We start from the raw sequence: 22,454 nt of genomic DNA, 5'->3' as shown, positions 1-22,454 counted from the left end.
TTTATAACATTCCAGCCAATCCTGTTATCAATTTGTCGGAAGGACATTACTGGGATATTTTCCGTTCAAATTTACTTAATTAACGATAGAGAAAGCATTAATAATTAAACAAAATAATGGTCTGTTTATTTTTTGTATTATCGTTTACAAGTAAACACCCGATAAAACAGCAATACTGCGTGTTTCAATTTTATGGCACACATGCGTTAATGAAATTACAAAAGTAAACAAATACTTGATCGCTAGGGGACAAATGATAATGCTTCACCCTGTAAATATTAAATATCGTTAAAATATTTAAAATATTGAAATGAAAATTCCAAATTTGAAATCGATATTTTGAAATGTAGTAATTTTTTAAGAAAACCGTAAAACATAAAATTGTAACAGGTTGGATCTTATAAACGGAGCGTCCCCAGTCATTCACGCCTCCATAATATACATAGTTATTTTAATCACTCTGTATTGCTTGTGCTTAAACGCAGTGTATATATTGCCACTGGATTTATATCAATATTAAGTTTTGTAGTGACCCGACGCTGTCTGACGATTTCCATTCCTATTAATAGAATAGGATACACCGATAAACAATAGAAAGATATTTTATACAAAAAAGCACTTTAAATTATGCAACTTTAGCCGGTGATTTGTTTAAATAATGGATTTGTATACATGACTGATAAATTTTTACAAATCTCATAATAACATTCCCGCATAATGAACGATCGTCGGAGATCTATTATGCCTACGGACCGTCATGATTTTTTTGTTTTTGCACACAAGTGTCGCACCGCCTACTACCCATTGTGTAACATATTATTTTAGCTTTGTTCCTTTAATGGCGTTTTCGTTTTTTTCTCCTTTGCTTTCGTGCGCTTCGTTCTAGTTTTGCGAAGTAGTGAAGAGCGTACTTTTTTGACGTTTTTTGTTTTATTTTTAACTTCCTCTGTTTCTCCTATTTCTTTAATTAAATTAGAACAAAAATCTTCACATTTTCACAGTTGTTCAATGATTTATGATTATTAAATACCCAAACCCCGTATTTAATAAAGCCACGGTGTTGCCTAAACAGCTGTCAGAAATCATTAAATAACTGTGAAAATCTATATCATTGTTTGTTCTAATTTAATTGTGAATACTTCTAATGATTGGTGCAGAAAATTAGTTATACACGTTGTTGTTTAATAAGTGTCCAGTATTTGACAGGATGATTTCCCTAATATTTTTAGAGTAAAAAGTTTCTAGAAATGTGTGGTAAAATTCTTAGTTTTTGAGATAGAGTCTGTTCATTTTTTTTGTTTTTCGATATAATTTCGTCAAAAAATTCCGATTTCTGAACAAAAAATTGATCGCTGGAGGTTTTCAATTTAGCTCTTATCTGTAGCGGTGCGACTTATATATCTTATCTCACTTTCAAATAACTCATGACTTTTATTATATTATTAGACCCTACTATCCCCACAACGAAACATTTCAAAGCACACGTTTAAGGTGTATTTTTACTTAATAACGCTTTATAAACATTTTTAGTGTAACGAATATAGAGGAAAAGAAACCATTTAATATTTTCCGATTAACTAATAACACATTTCTTTTGAATTTTTTTGTCACAACTCAAAATAAATACAAAGTTAGTAGTTCGCTCAAATGGGTATATATGAACACACATAAGTATTGGAAGAAAAGACAATTTGTTTTCGGCAATTTGCTCGGACAAGCCGATTAGTAATTTAAATGGCGATATTTTTTATGTAACAAAGTTTTATGCTGAATGTCCCAAATTTGAAAGATGACGTGATCGAATCTTTCTTTAAATACTAACCCTAATTTTTTCACAACGATTTTTACACATTATTATTAAAAAAGAGCAATTTAAAATACAAATCGGCCTGTCTGAACATATTTCCGAAAAAAATAAACTTTCTTTAATTTACTATCAGTACAGTATTTTTAAAGTGCCTCGTGCTTAATACAGCCTTAAAAATAACTAAAATAATTTGACGAAAACTTAACAAACAAAAAACTACGGAGAATCCAAAACAATCGTTGTTACATTATTCCACATATCGTAGTAAAAGATGGCCCCTTCTCTGAAGATCGTCTCCCACTCGGGAGTGCGGTATAAAAGTACCAGTTATTTTAATGGTGCCATCCTATTTGCCGTGATCAGTGTCGCACTTCCAGGGGGGGTTTTCAGTGTGTGTTTCTATTTATTATTTGACGATCCCTTATTTGTACCACCCAGGAAGTACACTTCGACCCAATTGTGGATCACGCCAAAGGGATATGACAATAAAGGTCAGTATATGGCAATCTTCTCCGTAGTATCAAAATATACTAAACAGGGTTCCGCAAAAAAGAAAATCAAAAATCGATTTCTTTATTAAGCAACAACTGACAAATTGATCTCTTATATTCGATTGTATTTATTATTTGAATTGTTTTGTATTGTGGCTTATAGTAACTACCTTAAACTAAAATAAGATATTTAGACGGTTTCGAATCCTGACAATCAGTTAGCAGAAATTTTTTAAACTATTTAAAAGTTCAATCAAACGTTTTTAACATTTTCTGCCATAAAAAAATAAAAACCATAAAAAAGGGTTTAATTTTTCATCCAGCCAATGACTCATTGTCGGGAAATTTTACTTACTTAATTTTTTTAATTACGTTTCGCAAGACGTAAATAACGGTTTACCCGTTTTATACTTCATAAAGTTTTAAATCTTCAGATCATCCTCACACTTTTGTTATTTACTACCGAAGATGTATTTTAATTAATAACATAAAACTGTTATTACTCACTAAAACTAATTAATAATGTGCGGCACAAACACATTTACATTCATTTGAAATTCCACGCGCATCGATGTTACGCTTTTCACGTTGTTTTCCTTAATAATTTTAAATTTTATTTAAAACCCGTCATAATCATATCCACTGCGCTTACCACATCATTTTGTATATTCAATTTAATATTACTAATTAAACTCGAGATTCCTTGGAAATTTTACTTCGAGCACTTGTCAATGCAAATTTGAATAACAATAACGGATAATACTCCGACTGAAAAATAGACACTTAACTTTACGTCATCGCTGTCAAATCAGACGAAGTTGCTTTGTTGTTTTGTTCAATGCAACGGAAGATGTCGATTGATTTTACTTGCCAGGATGAACAAGTAATTAGGAAATTTTGCGGATTATACAATGACGAGCCTAGTCGTTTGCAACTGCTCTTATATCTGACCAAAGATTAAAGATCTAATGTAGACTACTCCGACTAATGTCTAAGATATCATCATTATTCTTGTTCTCACAGCTTGGCATTACGTGCTTCACACGAAGAAAATAGTATAACAAAAAATTACAGTAATCTTTGCGCTTAAATGGTTCATGGTCGGCTTAAATGTTTAGCTGTTTCTTTTTTAGTTTAATTGCTTAATTGCGATGTTTTAAGTAGACTTTAATACGATAACCATCAGTGATCGAGACAAGGCTTTCAGCGGAGTCATTACCCAAAATTTACTTCGGTTTATGGCCTTTATGTTCTCAAAAAAAATATTTTTTCGGTAGTCTCTACCAAACTAAATTTATCCAACCAAAACACGTATGCAATGTGTTTTTTCTCTATTTATGTTTTCTATTAAGCTTTTTAGAAAATTAACTACCCCCTTAAATTCTTGAAATTAAGGCTCTATACAACTAAAATAGTTTGGCCGTGAGTCGTGATGAAATATATACAAGAAACTAACCTAATTTCTAATTGTACATATTTGTTTTCCCGAAAATTCTTTCGGCATGTGGGGAGTGTAATGGAATAAATCAATATAATAGAGGACATTAAAATATTCACTGAGACTAACTGGCAGTAAGGATATTTTTTCGAGCCTTGCTTGCTAAATATTTCCTTGTGTTTTATCCCCCCATACTATCTACTTTCTCAAAACAATTTCTAAAATTGTAATTAAAGTAAGCAATAAAATGTACCTAAATTTTGAAGCGTACTGAGTTCATCTCCAAATCGGCTTCGGAGATTAGGAGTTTCTTTCCTTTTAAATTAAACAGTTAATAAATTACAGAAGAAACTTTCGATACAGTTTCCTAAAGAAACTAAAATCCAAGAAAGAAAGATGTGCTGACTAAATTACCTTTTGAATCTGATAGTAATTTTACCATCACTGAGTCCTCCAAGGGAAACAGTTAAACATTTTTGCCTTTGTCCTATTCTTTTGCTATGTCCTTATACACAGCAGCCCTCGGGAGTAAAATGTCTAAAGTATGACTTATCAAAAAATTAATTTATATCGACAATAACATTTAGTACTAAAAAATAACTTCGACGAAATATGAGCATACCGATAGTAACTCCAGCCAACCAGGAAACATTTGCCTCCTTACAACGCAGCTGCACTTTGATAAACGATCCTGCTTTTTAACCGCTTCTAGAATTTACCATGCCGATTATCGCCGATTTATCCGCTAGTAATTTTGATTTCAATTTCTATCGAGCCGACGCAACACAATCGCAATAAATTAATAGATAAGCAAACGCGACTGTATACAATTTCTCCAACTTGCTTCCACTGGTTCTTTGATGATTGTTTTCCGTGCCTGACGCTAACGAGCTGATGATTTCTGTTTACGCCTCGTCCGCATGTACAAGGTGTTTGGAAACAAATGCGATAAGCTTGAGGACACCACTCCTTGTTCAAAATGAAGGGTTGTTTATGATACAAGATGACAAGGTTCATACAATGGAGAACATGTTAACTAACACAAACACAACAATGTTTGGCTGCTAAAAAAACTGCAAATGATCTCTTTGATCTCATTTAATATGTCGTCCAGTTCCTATTATCGTGAAAAACGGTTTGGTAAAATATAAACCATGTTGCATATAAACAAAGGTTTTATTTTTTTAATGCAAAATGAAAATAGAACACCCTTTCCGCATATTTTTTCACCTTTTTAGAATAAGTAGAGGGGGTTGTTGTTTCTCCCAAATAAATTCGAAGAACAACTTTTGTATGGAAGTAGATAAAAAAAATTATATCCAGGTTCATTTAGGAACTATTTATTAAATCTAATCCAAATCTATTAAATATATTAATTAATTAATTTATTAATGAAATTTTCTGAAACGAACTTACCTACTAATGGCATAAACTATGAATAAAAGCCTTTTCCTTTATTTTTTCGCTATATTTAGTTAACGTTTGATCCAGCGTTAATATAATGTCCTTTATTTTGAGCAACGAGTTTTTCTAATTTGTTTTCAAACACACGGTACATCCAGTGCGTGTAGGTACTGTTACATAGTTCGAACCGGAGCTTGAACCATCTTCTTTTAACGTTGCCCATCAATTATAGAAGAGTGCGTGCAAATCACCACTTTCTATAATATCTACTTTCGATTCAAAACTTCTCGACCGGGCGAAATTTTTTTTTTCGCCTCAACTTCGAGCTCCCACTTTATTTGCTCTTTAAAAAGGTAATAATACGTTGCGCGGTGATTAATTATTATTCCGGTGTTATTGCGGGAGTCTGTAGCGTCGCGGAAACTCACACGAGTGTGAAAAATCTTTAATGAGATTGATGTGAAATTATTACGCTGGAGATTGATGGATCTTCCTTATGCTTCATTTCGAAATACTGCCGCGGTAATCAAAGCCGCATTACGCTGTTTTTTACTTGATGCTGAGAGTCTGTTAACACCGAAATTGCGATTACTTAAAGCGACTCGACACGTTCGTCGTCTGACGTATCGTTGATATATTTTGAGCAGACAGATAAAAGATAATTTAGAGGATTTGCTACACAATTATCTACTTATTTAGCTGTTATTAGCCATCACGAAAAACCTTAAAAGGTAGTAAATAACAGTACTACTTTCGCAATCACGTGCCTCTCCTAAAAGTTATACCACGCTTTAGAAAATTATAAAAATTGCACCAGAAATTAATTTCCAAATATATCTTCCGCACCCTGTATGGTAGGGGGCACCCGGATTTTGAGTTAAGGCTAATAATTTACTCCCGAAGTTGGAGAAGTGAGAAGTTTTTCGACTTGTCAAAAATTTTTGGAAAAATAATTATTTTCTTGGACCCGGCAAATGTTTTCTCTAATTTTGACAAATACTTTCCAATATATGTTACAGGCGGGGATGGAAAAATAACGAATTTCATTCATTTTGCGAGAATACTAACACATATTTTGATATCATTGTAATTTCTTTTTTATTTAACTTAACTTATTTATTTAAACTCCTAAACAATACTTTATAAGTATATAAGCATTGGTTTTGGAAGCATACAGACACAAGCTGTAATAAGCTATTATTTTTTCTGTATATGAGTTCAAAGAAGATCACTAAATGTGAATAGAAACTTATGGGATTATTAGTGTAGTCAATTGACCACTTTTTAATTGACTAACCAAAAAATGTTTTAAATAACATCTCGCAATTTTAGAGTGTTATCTATCATTATTTAATAATAATAGTTATTTTATATTAAATTATTAGGCGTTTGTGATATCCAATTTACCTATGACAAAATGACCAAATGGCCAGTCAATTGACCGGTCAATTGACTGGCCAATTGACACCAAAAAATGTGACCGGTCAATTCCAAAACCCTAGGGATTAGAGAGAGCCCTGTTTGTTCTAGAAGTGGATTGCTCTATTTTTAACACACTAGAAATATGCAAAACTTTTAGCATACCCCTAATATTCACTCAATTTATGAAAGATTCAGATCTGATCCTGAGTACCCAACGTAATAGGCAATAAACGCCGAATAACAGACAAAAAAGTGTAGGCGTTAAAGCTATATAATGATTCAGTTATTATTACAAAAAGTACGATAATTCTTAGTTTTTAAATTACGTTTTATATATTGTTAAATAGGACACACACAGTTCTTGTATATTTACCATTTTTTTAATTTTTTTATTGTGGATAAACTTTTATCAATTTATTCGGTATAAAAAGATGCGTCGGGCGAGCATTCGCGCTTATCAAAATTGTAAAACCGGCTCGTTTACATGCGCTTACGCAAGAAAATAAATTGCAAGCGGTAAAGCGATCTCCAAAAGGAAATAATGAAACCCGTAAGTACGTATTTTACGGCGATTCTAACCCAAATTTCGAGAGGATTATTTACGATTGTTACCTAACGTAAACAGAATCGAATTCCAATCGAGGAATTTTTCGAAAAAATCAGGCCGTTGCGCTGCGGCGGCTGCGGCGGCTGCGGCGGCGGATAAAATTTCTGTAAAAAAAGCGAAGCGGATAACTTGTTGGTGATATAACTCGGACGGCGTCACATTTTTTAAAACGGGAACGTGATGACACCTGATAAATTTATACTTAACTTGCCGTAAGCCTAAGTAACCCTAACTATACTTTTCGCACCCAAACATTTCGCTTTTCACGCAACTTTCTCCATTCGGTTTTAACTTGAACCTGATCAGTTTTCTATTAGTTACCTTAGTGACCATCTGGTACTATTGTACATCTTGCTACTAGTGGTGCTCCGCGAGGAAGCAACATGGCAATTTTGCTCTTTTTGCTACGTACATAACCTCATCATTAAATAGTGGATGCCTTCGTCGATTAATGAAAATTTTTAAAATTCTTGCAATACCTGTTTCCTTTTGGTGGATGATTTAACATCTACCTATAATAAGCGTATTATATAGAAAGAAGAGAAATGACTATGACAACTATATCTTTCAAATTGCAATTCAGTTACACACCTTGGTATCATTGTAATATAAGCATATTGATTTTATCGCCAAATCAACATTATCATTCAGCATCCCAGCTACTTTGCTTATAGTTCGGTTTGACAACTCCGTGGTAAAATGCAAGCTACAATATTTCGGGTCGGGAGAGTGTTATCCTAATTCTGTTCTTATTCTTAGAGACAAACCCCTAAAAATTTGCTTCAACCTTTAACCTTTTTTCCTATTATGACTCGCTTATTCTTATTAGTCAAACATTTCTGACAAAGTAATAATTAGATTAAGTAAAGTAACCTCGATTCCGTCAATGATTCAATATTTCAAGTGCTAATCCAACATTGATATACTGGCTTTAACCACCAGCACGTATAAATCCAGAACATTATATTTAATTTCACTGGAATTAATGTATAATTTTTTTCTACAGTTGGTATTGTGGACATGAAGTTAATCTGTTATATATTTAATCTTATAGTTTATATAATTAATTTCAACTTTTAGTTTTGGTTGGTTTAGTTATGACGCTTCCTCAACATTTTCCTTTTTTTTATTTGGGGATATTCCTGTGATTTTGATGTGCTTGATATTAATTGTTGCTGAATAAGTTAAATAATTGCGGTATACGAGGGAATAGTTACGCCTGGATTGAGTCGTTTTTGAAGGGTCGTGACCAAAGAGTGCTCTAAAGAACTCACCAGCGGTGTCCCACAGAGAAGCATACTAGAACCTTTATCATTTATAATATTTATTAATAATATATCTGATTCTTTCCCAAACAATTATGTTTCCTTATATGCAGATGATACTGCGGTGGCAGTGTCATCTAGGAGTCTGGAAGATCTCACGTTCTTGGCCACTAGGGCAGTAAGCGGTATGACCTCATATTGTGAGCGTAACGGTATTTGTTTAAACGGGACAAAGACTGAGATGATGTTGTTTTCACTTAGGGATTTGAATAAGAACTTATTGGTTAGAATGCAGGATATATCGATTAATCAGATTAACGTTGGCTAGTATTTGGTTTTGCTCATAGACAGTAATTTGTTCTGGACAGGCCAAATTGACTACGTATTAAACATATGTATGGCTATGCATACTTTTGTTATTTGGCGACTGCGGTCGAGTGTGGATCTTCCGCTTTTGCTATTGTATTATTTCGGATATGTTCAATCTTGATTTTCTTAGGCTATTATATGCTGGGGAAACTCTTCCAGAGCTAGTGAAATACTGCCGCGGTAATCAAAGTCGCATTACGCTGTTTTTTATTTGATGCTGAGAGTCTGCACCAAAATTGCGATTACTTAAAGCGACTCGACACGTTCGTCGTCTGACGTATCGTTGATATATTTTAAGCAGACAGATAAAAGATAATTTAGAGGATTTCCTACACAATTATCTACTTATTTAGCTGTTATTGGCCATCGCAAAATACCTTGAAAGGTAGTAAATAACTATACTACTTTCGCAATCACGTGCCTCTCTTAAAAGTTATATCACGCTTTAGAGAATTATAAAAATTGCACCAGAATTAATTTCCAAATATATCTCGCGCACCCTGTATGATAGGGGCACCCGGCTTTTTAGTTAAGGCTAATAATTTACTCCCGAAGTTGGAGAAGTGAGAAGTTTTTCGACTTGTCAAAAAATTTTGGAAAAATAATTATTTTCTTGGACCCGGCAAAGGTTTTCTCTAATTTTTACAAATACTGTCCAATATATTTTACAGGCGGAGATGGAAAAAAAACGAATTTCATTCATTTTGCGAGAGTATTAACACATATTTTCATATCACTGTAATTTCTTTTTTATTTAACTTAACTTATTTAATTAAACAAACAAATACTGAGATGATGTTGTTTTCGCTTAGGGATTTGAACAAGAGCTTATTGGTTAAAATGCAGGATAAATCGATTAATCAGATTAACATTGTCAAGTATTTGGGTTTGTTCATAGACAGTAATTTGTTCTGGACAGGCCAAATTGACTACGTATTAAACATATGTATGGCTATGCATACTTTTGTCATTTGGCGACTGGGGTCGAGTGTGGATCTTCCGCTTTTACTATTGTATTATTTCGGATATGTTCAATCTTGCTTATTTTACACTATTATATGCTGGGGAGACTCTTCCAGAGCTAGTGAATTTTTTGTCTGTTCTCAAAATTAAATATTTCAACGCTTCCCTCTCTATAGTAAATAGCGTAATTTACATAAAGAGTAATCTATCTAATTATTAAATAACCAGAATTGATGGAGATTACAATTTTAGAGCTAATCTTAATTTGCAGGTGCCAAGTCATAAGTTAGCCAAAGTAGCTAACAGCCCTATGATTTTACCAATAAAACTATATAATAAGTTGCCTTTGTCCGTCCGACAGATATTGCCTGTCCATTTATTTAAGCAAAAATTAAAGCTCATTTTGAATAAGAACGTTTTTTGTTCTCTCGAAGAACACTTTGTTTGTAGTAATGCCGATCTCTCAGTGTGATATACTTTGTGTGTTTGTACGTATCTGTTTTTAATTTTTGTATTTTAGTGTTCTAATGTATTTTTTTACTTGTTGACATTATCCGATACTTTTGTTAAAAGTCAAATGAAATAAACATTATTATTAACAGCTCTAATTTTCTTTGTACTGTTGAACTATACTATAATGCCTGTTCTTTGTTTTATTAATTATTTGTTTTTTACTAAGACTTAGTCTTATTTATTTTATAGCATAGTATTATATTACTAGACGCTATACAAAAAATACCCCTAAATTGGCGCACACGTGGTAAAGTTTGTTTTAGACATCGAATTCTTAAAAGTTATACCCAAAAACAGTCTTGCATAATTCTACAACCTTGCACCATTTGTTGCAGTAAAGGTCTGCGGTATACCTAAGCCTAAACCAGTTGTGTTTTAGACTTAAGGTTAAATTCGCTCCTTTTTTGATTCTTCCAATTAAACAAAATGAGGTACCAGATTATTAAGCGAAAACGAAGATTTTTAAAACATTATCCTCTTTTTACGTAGCGAAAGTTTGAAGATTGTCCAACGATTCTCCAAGGCGCTTTCTATCACCACTTCGCTTTTTTCCTGCTTATCATTTGAAGCGGTTGAAAGCCGGTTACCATTTTATAGAAGTATCGAAATAGGTTGGATAAAAAAAACCTACTTAACTCGACATTAAAGAAGAGGAAAATAATTACAACTGTGCCATAGACAGATAACTGCGTATACGTAAAATATTACTTTACGGAAGGAACATATTAATCTGCCGTAACAACTCCAACTTCCCGATGTTTATTTGTAAATAAATCAAATTAATTGCAAATACATGTCCATTATCTGTTTACGTGTCGCGCGCGGAATCTTTACAACTCAATGAAATTATTATATTGTTAATTTGTGCGAGCGATAGGCCGGGCCCAGGGCTTCGACACTATTCCGCCATGCATTTAGTTAACATTCTGCAATCAACCGAACCCACAGCATAAAATAAATTACAAATATGAATGTATTCATTTTGCTCGCATAAATTTATGAATAATAGAATAAATAACGGTTATGAACAAATGAACGTTTTTATTAAACTAGAACTTGGAAAACAATTTAACCTACATAGTTATTAGATAATATATTGGCACTACTATGGCTCCAATTCTCAAATCTTTTAAGTTATGCTGCACCTTCCTTTCTAAACAGCGATATCCAAACACTAACTCCTTTTTGCCCGGAGTTTTAATGTTCCTTAGATATTTTGAGAAAATACCGCTTCCAAACTTATTGATGATCTGTTAGCGGCCATGTTGGTTGTAGAATACCGCAAGGTTATTGGTTAAAATCGAGATTTCTCAAAAAAAAAAAATTATAGTTGCTTTATAAGTTCCTGTATTATCATAGGCGGGGCCGAACGACAATATTTATTCCAAATATTTTTCTGAAAATAGCAATACTTCCTACTCGAATGCTTTAAGCATTTACATTAAATTTTTAGAGGAAGTTTCCATGATGGATACAAGTACGGCAAGTATTGCCCAAGCGCCCAGTGCTAACCCCTCAATGCTTGGTGTGGGTACCACCCATTCTCGTAACTCATACCGGATATGAATGTTTTGTAACGCTACGTATAAGGCATTTTTCTGTTTCATAGGTTAAGGATGCGACGATACAATGAACGGAAACCGGGAAAATGGCGAACTCTTTATGGTAGACGGTTGGGCAATTCTTCATTGTTTATGAAACCGTCTTAATAAGTCACGTGATATGATCGGCTGCTAATTGGAACCTACGGTTGTCGTCGTATAAAATACATTCCATTACAAATATCATTAAATTTTACTAATCAAAATTAGTTATTTACTGACATATACAATCATCATAGACTAAGCGAATCATTGTTGTTTTGAGTTCCAATATTATTATAATTTTATATTATATTAAAAAAAATCTATTCTCACTAATATTGAATAGCGACAATTCAACTGAAGGTCAAAATTGTGATGTGTTTGTATTTTTTCTTATTCGTTTATTGTGCCAAAAATGTCATAAAAAATTCATGAACCTATGAAAATAAATTAATTACAAAAACCCCGACCATGAAATCGGCATTATTTTGGAAATCATGGAGAAGAAAACAAAAGTAAAAATAAAATTTTGATACCCTCTATTGTGAAAACTAAGCATTTGGACTGCTTATCTTAGAAATACTTGAGAAATCACCAACTGAAATATTGGAAAATTATCAAATATTATAATTATAATTATAAATATTATATTATAAATAAATATAATAAAATATGAATTATAAATATTATATTACTAATTCCCAGTGGTAAAAGTAATGCATGACTTTTTATTTATATAATCTATATGTTAAATATCTTTTCTATGCATTCCTCGGAGGAATTTTCAGAAACAACGTGACGAACCCAGAATTCGTAATTATCTTTTCGTCTAGAGAATAAGACATTTTTTTTTGTTAATTTGTTCCTCGCTTAAAGCACTACATTAAGGCAATCTATCCCTTTATGATAATTTTGACGGATTGCATCGTTTTGTGGGACGTTAATGACTGAATAAATAAATAAATCCACTCAGTTTGCTGAATTGCTTTCGTTGCCATATGCAAATGCAAAATTATGACTCATTCTGATTCAATAACATCGATACACCTACATCATCAATAGTCTAAACATTCGACTCGGTTGCGTAAAATAGTGACAAAATATGTTATCAAATATTAACAATCCGGTGCAAATAAAAAAATGGCTCGAATAAACTCTGACCATAAATATTTACAATAATTTCACACCGATAGAACTATTCTGTAATAAAAACACTGAAATAGTTCAAATATAAAAATAGTTTTTAGATTGTGCGTATTGGCCAATACAACTGACTCTTTTAAACCTGATATTTGCGCTTGTTGAACTTTTTTTTTGATATCTTCCCATATTCAGATACGACGAGAAAATCAACTGTGAGTGTTAGAACGTGATTTCATACATATTGTCACCTTATACAAACACAAATAAAGGCATTTAGAAAGCCATTTAAGATGTATAAATAAAAGAGCAAACTGCTTATTTTTCTGCTGAAAAAAAAACTCAAGTACAGTGTAGAGTGGCACGGCATTTTTACCACAGAAAAAGTTCATTTTCAGGTTTTCGAAACTAACTTACACGACTCACGTAAAGGTCATAGACCCGGATCTCCCGCGTCTTTTAGTTCGAGAACTGATTTCATCGAACAATAGTATATTAAGCAACAAGTGCGAGAGCGAGTGTTTAATAAACGAGTGAATTAAAAAGTTTACCGAACGTGTTTTTCTACGACCGTTAGTTTTTGGGTACATTTACGCAAAACAACACCAATACATTCACTGACATAACCGTCAGAATTGACAAACGTCAAAATTCAAGGCGTGGAAAATATCTCCGAAAACATCCGATTGCTCCCATACTCGTGCGGTAATATCCCGGAAATGACCGAAGTGGCTCGGATTCATGGCAAACGAAACTAACGTTGTAAAGTGACCCTTCCCGCACGCTAGAACAGTGTGTAATTAGGCATTTTACAGACGGGAATAGAAAAACACTTCTTGAACACGTGAAAGAATCTCAATTGATTTTAAAAAATAGCGCACTCAGTTTCGCTAGGTTTCAATCGACGCCGTATTGCGGTATATTTAAAAATTAAGTAAATGAGAGCGAAAGTCCCAAAGTGAGCATTTTAATGTTCGTGTGTATTCGTAGGTGTGGCTCTTGTCGTGATGCTCCACGGTTTGAAACCTATCGGAAAGAACGATGCTTACAAGGTTAAACGTTCATACCTGCACTCACGGTTAGTAAATTATTTTGCAAAGGTCGAGGCAGCACAAATACATAACCTTAACGCCTCCACCCGCGCATAAAAGATGGAATTTTAATTTTGTACGGGCGTATATAAATAGCTTATTACTCCTGTTTGGTTCCGGACACACATAAAACATGTAAAAACAGAAAACCGCTATGGAAACCATGCGTGGAATTCCGCGGAAATTGTGCTGCAGTATGCAGGTGCCACTTCTTGATTCGGGGCAGTACTGGCATATCAGTCACGGTTATAGTTACAAAGTTCTGTTGGTTTCAGAAAAACGTGGTAGTTTGCAAAAATTTTTGCAAATTACTGAGTTAAATAAGACTGAAAGTTTTATTATGTTTTTACGCTCTACATACTTAGATTTTATCTTCGAAGTTTCGATTTCAGGTAACCATCATCAACTTCGTCACTCTTCCTGTTCTGTTGAATTTCTACAAATTATACAATCGTAAAGGGTTTTTCTGTATGAGGCATCACTTGCTGGAAAAAATTTACAATAAGGTCAAACTATTCTTATCGTGTTTCGATATTTTGCAGTCATTTTGGAACATAATTTACAGTTTCCTTTGTATTCTAAGTAATAATCAACTTTGCTATAACATATAATATAGTTACATGTCTTATTTTACTTTTTTTTTATTAAAATTTAAACTGGCAAACTTTTCCTTTTTTTAATTATAATCTTAATAATTATAATCAATGCGACGGCAAAAAACTTGAACTCATACGTCTCATTTTTCATCATCAATTTAGCCGACCACAAAAAAATTGGCAAAGGCCATCGTTTTCAAGATACCCAGAAAAAGCAAGTACATGTTTAGTGCACCATTTTGTATAAAGTAAAAAAAGAATTACAGGAAAATTATGACCATAAAATATTTGTATCGCATAAAGCCATCGGGAGAAAATCGGATGTTGTTTATTTTTTGAAGAGCTCGCCAAAATTTTTGATATATTTGATATTTTCTGCCAAACATAACTTTTCCGGGTCGTTCAAGATTTGTAATCTTTTTTTCTGCGTGTTTAAAATATTTTGGCAGTCACTATAATTAATCCTATTCCATTTCCATTTTGTAGATCGCATTTGTTCCCATTTTCCAGGTTCCGGCGACCTTTTGTTGCCTGATAGCGGCCGCGTACGCCGCTATAGCACCCGGCCAGAACGCATACCTGCCACCAAAAACGGGATACGATTATCCACCCCCGAGGGTTCCGTTCCCCACTCCCCCTCCAAGTTTCCCACCACCGAGACCTCCGTCGCCACCCTCACCGAGACCTTCGTACGGTCCTCCACCAACGCCCCCTACAAGACCGCCGCAAGCAACGGTACCTCCTCCTTACCGCCCGTCTAACCCACCTTCGATACCTTCAGTGCCTTTTAAACCCACTACACCTCCCCCGAGCTACAGACCTCCGTCCACTCAGAGACCATCGTATAGACCTCCTCCGACTCAGAGACCTACTTCGCCTCCATACAGACCTCCAGGTAAGTTGTTATATGTTTATTTTCTATCCAAATTATTGCCGGATTTTTAGGAACCCGCCCTCCGAGTTATTTGCCACCCCAACCCCCAGCACCGACTTATCGTCCACCGTCACCTCCGCCTAGACCTTCCTACGGACCACCACCAACTGCACCTTCTTACAGGCCGCCGACCTACGGACCTCCTCAACCGCCAAGTAGACCACCTTTTAGGCCGACACCGCCACCGTACAAACCTCCACCTCAACCTCCCAGACCCAGCTACGGCCCCCCGCCCACAAGTAAGAAGCAAGAACCGGCTAAGCCCAAATTGTGAGCTTATTGCGTTAACAACACGTTCTTGCTGAATCGAATACAGCAAGAACGAGCTTCTAGGAAGGCAAAATAAAAATATTGTTCTTTTTTTTATTGTCTACCCAACTGTACCGGGTTCTTGCTCATGTCGTTATGGAATATTTTGACGAATCGTCTTTTCAGCGAGTTCGTAAATGGGTGATAGATCATGTACATTACTAATGAATAAAAGAGGACTTCCGTTTCCTGTCTGAAGTATAACCGAACATGATTTTTGTTATTGTTTTTAATACAAAATTATTCGAAAAGCTTAACAATGTTTACTAAAAAAAATAAATTTGGACACACTAAAAAATACCGTTCATAAAGAAGCTGATACTGACCCTTCAGTTTCGGATTTTGGTTTTGCTGAATACGAAATATATGTTGAAAATAAATCGTCTCAATAAATAACTACTAATTTAAGTTGTCAAAACCTAGATACTAATCACTCCATTAATTATTTATAAATAATTAAGAAAATACACTGTTTAAAGAAAAAGTTAGTCGGTGCATAGATAATTAGAAAAAGATATACAGGCCAAGCGCATTCACCATCTGTCGACATAGTTTTCTTCAATATTTCATTTACTTTCGATATGTGTTGTTGCTGATCTTAGAAGTAAATTTCTATAGGTAGACCGCCTCAAACCCCACCACCCGGAATACCACCCAGAACCGGCCCACCACCGACGTACGGACCCCCTCGGCCACCTGGCCAACCGATTCCGGGGAATGGAGAGGTACGTCTAACTTACCTTTTATGTGGATTTAACTCGGACAATCTTTGTTCCAGAATGATCACCTCTTATTACCTCATAAACCCGCCGAACCTTTCGACTTCAAGTACGCCGTGAAAGACACGTACGGGAACGACTACTCTCACAACGCTATCAACGACGGTGATACCACCAACGGAGAGTACCGAGTGCAACTACCAGATGGCAGGACCCAAGTCGTCAACTACGTAGCCAATTGGGCAAGCGGTTTCCACGCCAAGGTATACCGCTTGATCTTAAATTTTTCGATTGCTTGTTCCAAGGATGCTTTTAGATACGATACGAAGGTCAACCGACGTATAGACCAGGACCAAGTCCCGGTTACCCTCCGGGACCTCCCGGCTCTGTGAGACCCCCAAGCCCGACTGGACCAGGGTACCCTGGTAGACCATCTCCACCTTCGAGACCTGGACAAGAGTACACTCCAGATGGAGGTTACAAATATTAATTAATGTTTCAGAAACTCGGTACAAAAACAACACATTGATAACACTGACCCGAATATACAGGATGCGAAGGAAATTAGGTGTGTACGAAGAGATATAATTCCCATTGCATCCTGTAGCCAACTTGCGATCGAACTATGAAACGACATTTGCGAAAAGCCGCCACCTTCGGCAACGTAACGTATATTTTTTATATTTGGCACTAGCCAATAACACGAAATCGTATTGCCAGTTCTAGTGCGAGGTCGGAATTATATATTCAATTCTTGCAGTGGGTCACCATGTAAATTATTTATGTAAATGCGAAAAAAATAAAATATTTTTTTAGACGATTGTGTTATTTTGATTCGCTGCGACTGACGAATTTGATTGATCATAAATGATTTGCTAGTAAGATTATTTCTTTTAATTATTATAATTATTATAAAAATTCTTAAATGCAGTATAATTTCCGGCTGAGAAAAAGTGGTTGTTTTATGCGACATGCGACATTGAAGCTTCTCCTGAGAAAATAGCATTAACTTTGATATTTTAAATTTGAAACATTTTATATTATCGGACCGAGGTGACTTTTACTTGATGAAAATTCATTTAACATAATTAAATTAGAACAAAAAATGGTCAGATTTTGACAATTATTTAATTATTTATGACAGCTCTTTGTGCGACACCGTGCCTTTATCAAATGCAAAATATGACAATATTCAGACACCCATCTATATAAACAGGTAGTAACAGATTTGTAATTACCAATGTAGAGTTATAAATTTAAATTTAAAAGCGGAGACTCATTTAAATCCAATTGGGCATTAAGTTATAGATTCCAATATCTCAGTTTGTTAATATCCATAGCTTCCAACAAGTTTAGTTTCTTGCTTTTTGATTGATTATGTAAATAATCAAAATCATCGTCAAACTTGTGCATTTCTGAATTTAAATGAATGACATAGGTCAGACAAAATGGTTAAAGGAAGAACGAACGAAGACATCAATATAAGAAAATAGATATACATAAACTTGATCCCATAGAATTTGATTTTTAGGTAATAAAATCGGAACTGATATACCAAAAATTATTCACAAAATTATCAATTAATCAATTAAAAATAAGGCTTCCCAAAATAATACAGTAAATACACAGACAGAGAGACAGTTATTGCTATCAATTCTCTAAAATAAATTACAAAAACCAGTTTCTAAAACCAAGCCAAGCTCCAGAACAGGAACAGGAAAATATATCTGGGGAAAGAGAAAACACCCAACAACAATTAATATCAAAAAACAAAATTGAAGCAACAATGCGCAAGCTGAAAAACAGGAAATCATCAGGGCTGGATAATATTAATAACGAGCTTCTTAAATATGGAAATATGGAAATTAAGCATAACGATCCCTGTTTTCAAACAAGTGGAAAAGAAATAACCAAATAATTATAGAGGGATCAGCCTCCTAAACACGACTTCAAAATTATTAACAAAAATTATTACAGCAGAAGTCTCAAGTAGTGGTATGAGCGAAGAACAGCAGGGATTCAGACCAAATAAATCGACCATAGACGCTATATTCATCTTAAGACAGATTGCCGAAAAGGCCATAGAGTACAATAAAACCGCGTATATGTGCTTCATAGATTTAACAAAAGGATTTGATAGAGTGACATGACGTCATTGAGCTGCTAAAAGAACGAGACGTAAACCAAAGGACAATAGACATTATTCGGAACATGAACAACGGATTTAGCACGTATGTAGGGGTAAACAACGAACACTCCAGTAAAATACCAGTATCAACAGGGATCAGACAAGGAGATAGCCTCAGTCCAATACTCTTCAACATTATAATGGACGAAATAATAAAAGAAGTCAAAACTGCAGGCAGAGGATACAGAATGGGAAAGCATGAGTTTAAGATAATTTGGTACGCTTATGATGCGGTTGTGATATCGGAAGATGAGGATAATCTGCAAAAACTACTACACAAATTCGAAACAGCTGCAGGAAAATTCAATATGATCATATCGACACAGAAGACACAATCCTTGACAATAGCGAGAGAACCCAGAAGATGCAAACTGGCAATTTATAATAAAAGTGTGGCGCAGATTATGTCTTTTAAGTATCTAGGGGTTAACATCACTAGCAACAGGAACCTGAAACAAGAAGTAAAATTGCACACAATAGTAGCATCTAGGATATCGGGTTTCCTTCGAACCGTGATATGGAGGACTAAATACTTAAGTATCCAAAGCAAAACACGGATATATAAAACTTGTGTTAGACCAGTTATGACATACGCCATAGAAACGATGGCGGAGACTGCAGCTACTAAACAGATTCCTAGAACGACCGAAATGAAGACATTACGCTCAATCACAGGGAAAACGCTAAGAGACAGAATAAGGAGCCATGAAATTAGAAGAATGTCTGACGTTCCGGATATAGCGATATGGGCCAGAACTAGAAAATGGCGAAAATCGCAAAGGAAGAGAGACCCAATACAAGCAGACCTCCCGGAAGACCACCAAGGCGCTGGTATGAAAGCTGGACCTCGAAGTCACAACTTAGGCTGCTTCCTTGAAAACACAAGACATAGTCTTAAAACAAGAAGAAGAAGAAGTTTCTTAAAACAGACATATATCAAAGTATACAATATGATCCTACCGAGTTATATCAAAACAGTAATTACAGATTCATCGCTTAATGACCATATCATTTACCATAGAGACGGAAATAGATAACTCATTAAACTTTGTGGATTTAACTATAACTAACAAACAGAACAATTAGATTTCTCCACTTACCATACACCCTCGGATATGGAGACAATAATACATAATAACTCAAATCACCCTTACACATACAAAATGACTGCCTTTTGTGCTTTTATCCATAAACTGCATAATATACCACTTTCCACAGAAAATTTTAAAAACATAAAACAAATAGCTTTTAACGATGGTTACGACCCCTCTTTGATAGATAAGATCATAACTAAATAGCAGTTTTAAATACTCTGAACTCTATCTATCCCATGTTAAACACCGAACTCAAAATTTATAAGTCAATAAAATACATAGGAGAACCTAGCAAGAAAATTTCGAGACATCTATCAAAATTTGGTCTTTAGATTGCTTTTAAAACTGAAAACATCGAAGGACAATTTTTAAAAAACAATAAAAATAAATTACGAAAAACTCAAAAATCCAGAGTCTACAAGCTGAAATGTGGATCATGTCCCAAAATTTATATCGGACAAATAGGTACAACATTTAGAAACGGATTAACGAACATGACCAATTGAATTTACATGCGTCTCCGTTGTTCAATTTAAATTTATAACCATTCAGTTACAATTAAAAATCTATTGTGTTTCCGAAACAGCTGTCATATATCATTAAATAACTATGATAATCTGAAATATTTTTTTTGTAATTTTATTGTATTTCATTATTATATTCATTTCTGTTCAAACATTTGTAATTTTATAAGTGAGACGGGTTGCACTGGTGGTTGCTTTATCGTACACGTTAATACTGATGGCAGATTGCTCTAATAAGAAATTGCTTAATATAATTTCCCCCTTTCTTTTACCTATTTGGGATATTTATGGGGGTAAATCGATTGCTAGAAAGTACTGAAATCATTGAAATCGTTTACCCTTCTTTGAAGTTAGTGCCTGTGATATGCTTTGACTGTTTTTGACAGTGGAAAATCTTGTATATGTATACCTACTTACAACATCGTGCTGGAAAATTCTTGTGTTGCATATTATTGCATTAATATAACCGGCAATTGGGTAAGTAAATTTACAGCTATTCCATATTACATGATCTGATTTTGCTTAATAAATAAACTCAAGTTATTATGTAAATAAAATATATAAAAATGATTATCTAAATGTGCACTTAATTCGTATTTTGGTATACTTTATCAGTTGATGCTAAATTTAAATGTTCCATGATATCAAAAATTAATTAAATATAATGGGTGTTTTTTTTTCTATATATAGAACTTTAAGTATGGAATTACTGTTTAAGATGGCGACCGAGCTGCCAAGTGATTTATTCTCAGTTTACTTTGGCAATTCATCATGAATAGACTCACGCCTGAACAACGCTTGCAAATAGTGCAATTTCAAGCATGGAACGTTTTTGCACCACGTTTACTCTTATTGATAACTCGCATCCCCAGAGACGACGCACGATGCGTACAGAAGAAGCTGTTGCTGTTGTAGAGCGTAGCATTGAGGAAGACCCGAATGAGTCCATCCGCCATCGAGCACAGGAATTGGATCTGTGTCCATCCACTTTATGGAAGATTTTGCGGAAGGATCTTGGTTTACGTGCTTACAAAATCCAACTCGTGCAAGAATTGAAGCCAAACGATCATCATGTAAGGCGTAGATTCGTCGAATGGGCCCAAAACGAGATTTCCGTTGTTCCCGATTTTCCTAAGAGAATTTTGTTTAGCGATGAAGCGCACTTCTGGTTGAATGGCTACGTCTACAAACAAAACTGCCGCATTTGGAGCGAAGCTAATCCTCAATTGTATGTCGAAACACCGTTACATCCAGAAAAACTGACTGTTTAGTGCGCTTTATGGGCTGGTGGAATCATTGGTTCGTACTTCTTCAAAAACGATGATGGCCAGAACGTTACAGTCAATGGTGATCGGTATAGAGCTATGATTACTAACTCTTTCATTCCTGAATTGAATAACCATGATGTCCAGGAGATGTGGTTTCAACAAGACGGCGCAACATGTCACACAGCTCGTGCCACAATCGATTTATTGAAAGACACGTTTGGTGACCGCCTAATTTCACGTTTTGGACCTGTAAATTGGCCTCCAAGATCTTGTGATTTAACACCGCTAGACTACTTTCTGTGGGGCTATGTAAAGTCATTGGTCTATGCGGATAAGCCACAAACGCTTGACCATTTGGAAGACAACATTCGCCGTGTTATTGCCGATATACGGCCACAAATGTTGGAAAAAGTCCTCGAAAATTGGACGTCCAGATTGGACTACATATGCCAGAAATCATATTTAAATTGTAATGCCACACGTTTATCTTTCGGATAAATAAAATTCATGTCAATCGAATAATCCATCGTTGTTTTATTGCAACTTAAAGTTCTATACATCGAAAAAAAACACCCCTTACATATTTAGGTAAATACGCATATATTTTAAATCTTTTTGAAACTAAGAAAATACATATTGCTAAGGAGAACACTCCATTATCGTGGTCATCAAGCATTAATAGACGTAGTTTTCGTAAAATATTCCTAGCTTTTCTACCAGTTTAGATTG

General features: G+C 34.6%; 1 protein-coding gene across 1 annotated transcript; it reads left to right on the top strand.

Annotated features, from left to right (window-relative positions):
• Positions 1 to 2,156: 2,156 nt before the first annotated feature.
• On the top strand, positions 2,157 to 17,465 carry LOC132697996 (uncharacterized). The gene is made up of 6 exons (XM_060663811.1): positions 2,157 to 2,298; positions 15,200 to 15,584; positions 15,635 to 15,862; positions 16,551 to 16,657; positions 16,711 to 16,914; positions 16,968 to 17,465. Exons 1-6 carry the CDS (start codon positions 2,287 to 2,289, stop codon positions 17,139 to 17,141), a joined length of 1,110 nt encoding a protein of 369 aa, XP_060519794.1. The 5' UTR covers positions 2,157 to 2,286; the 3' UTR covers positions 17,142 to 17,465.
• Positions 17,466 to 22,454: the final 4,989 nt, after the last annotated feature.

This window comes from Cylas formicarius, unplaced genomic scaffold (assembly GCF_029955315.1).
Source record: "Cylas formicarius isolate icCylForm1 unplaced genomic scaffold, icCylForm1.1 PGA_scaffold_2__14_contigs__length_35257938, whole genome shotgun sequence".
Lineage (NCBI taxonomy): Eukaryota > Metazoa > Arthropoda > Insecta > Coleoptera > Brentidae > Cylas > Cylas formicarius.
This window is presented reverse-complemented; position numbering and strand designations above follow the sequence as displayed.

Coding starts and splice junctions, on each gene's coding strand:
- LOC132697996 (XM_060663811.1), top strand. Junction 16,658..16,710: donor CGATTCCGGGGAATGGAGAG/GTACGTCTAACT, acceptor TCTTTGTTCCAG/AATGATCACCTCTTATTACC. Junction 16,915..16,967: donor CAAGCGGTTTCCACGCCAAG/GTATACCGCTTG, acceptor GGATGCTTTTAG/ATACGATACGAAGGTCAACC.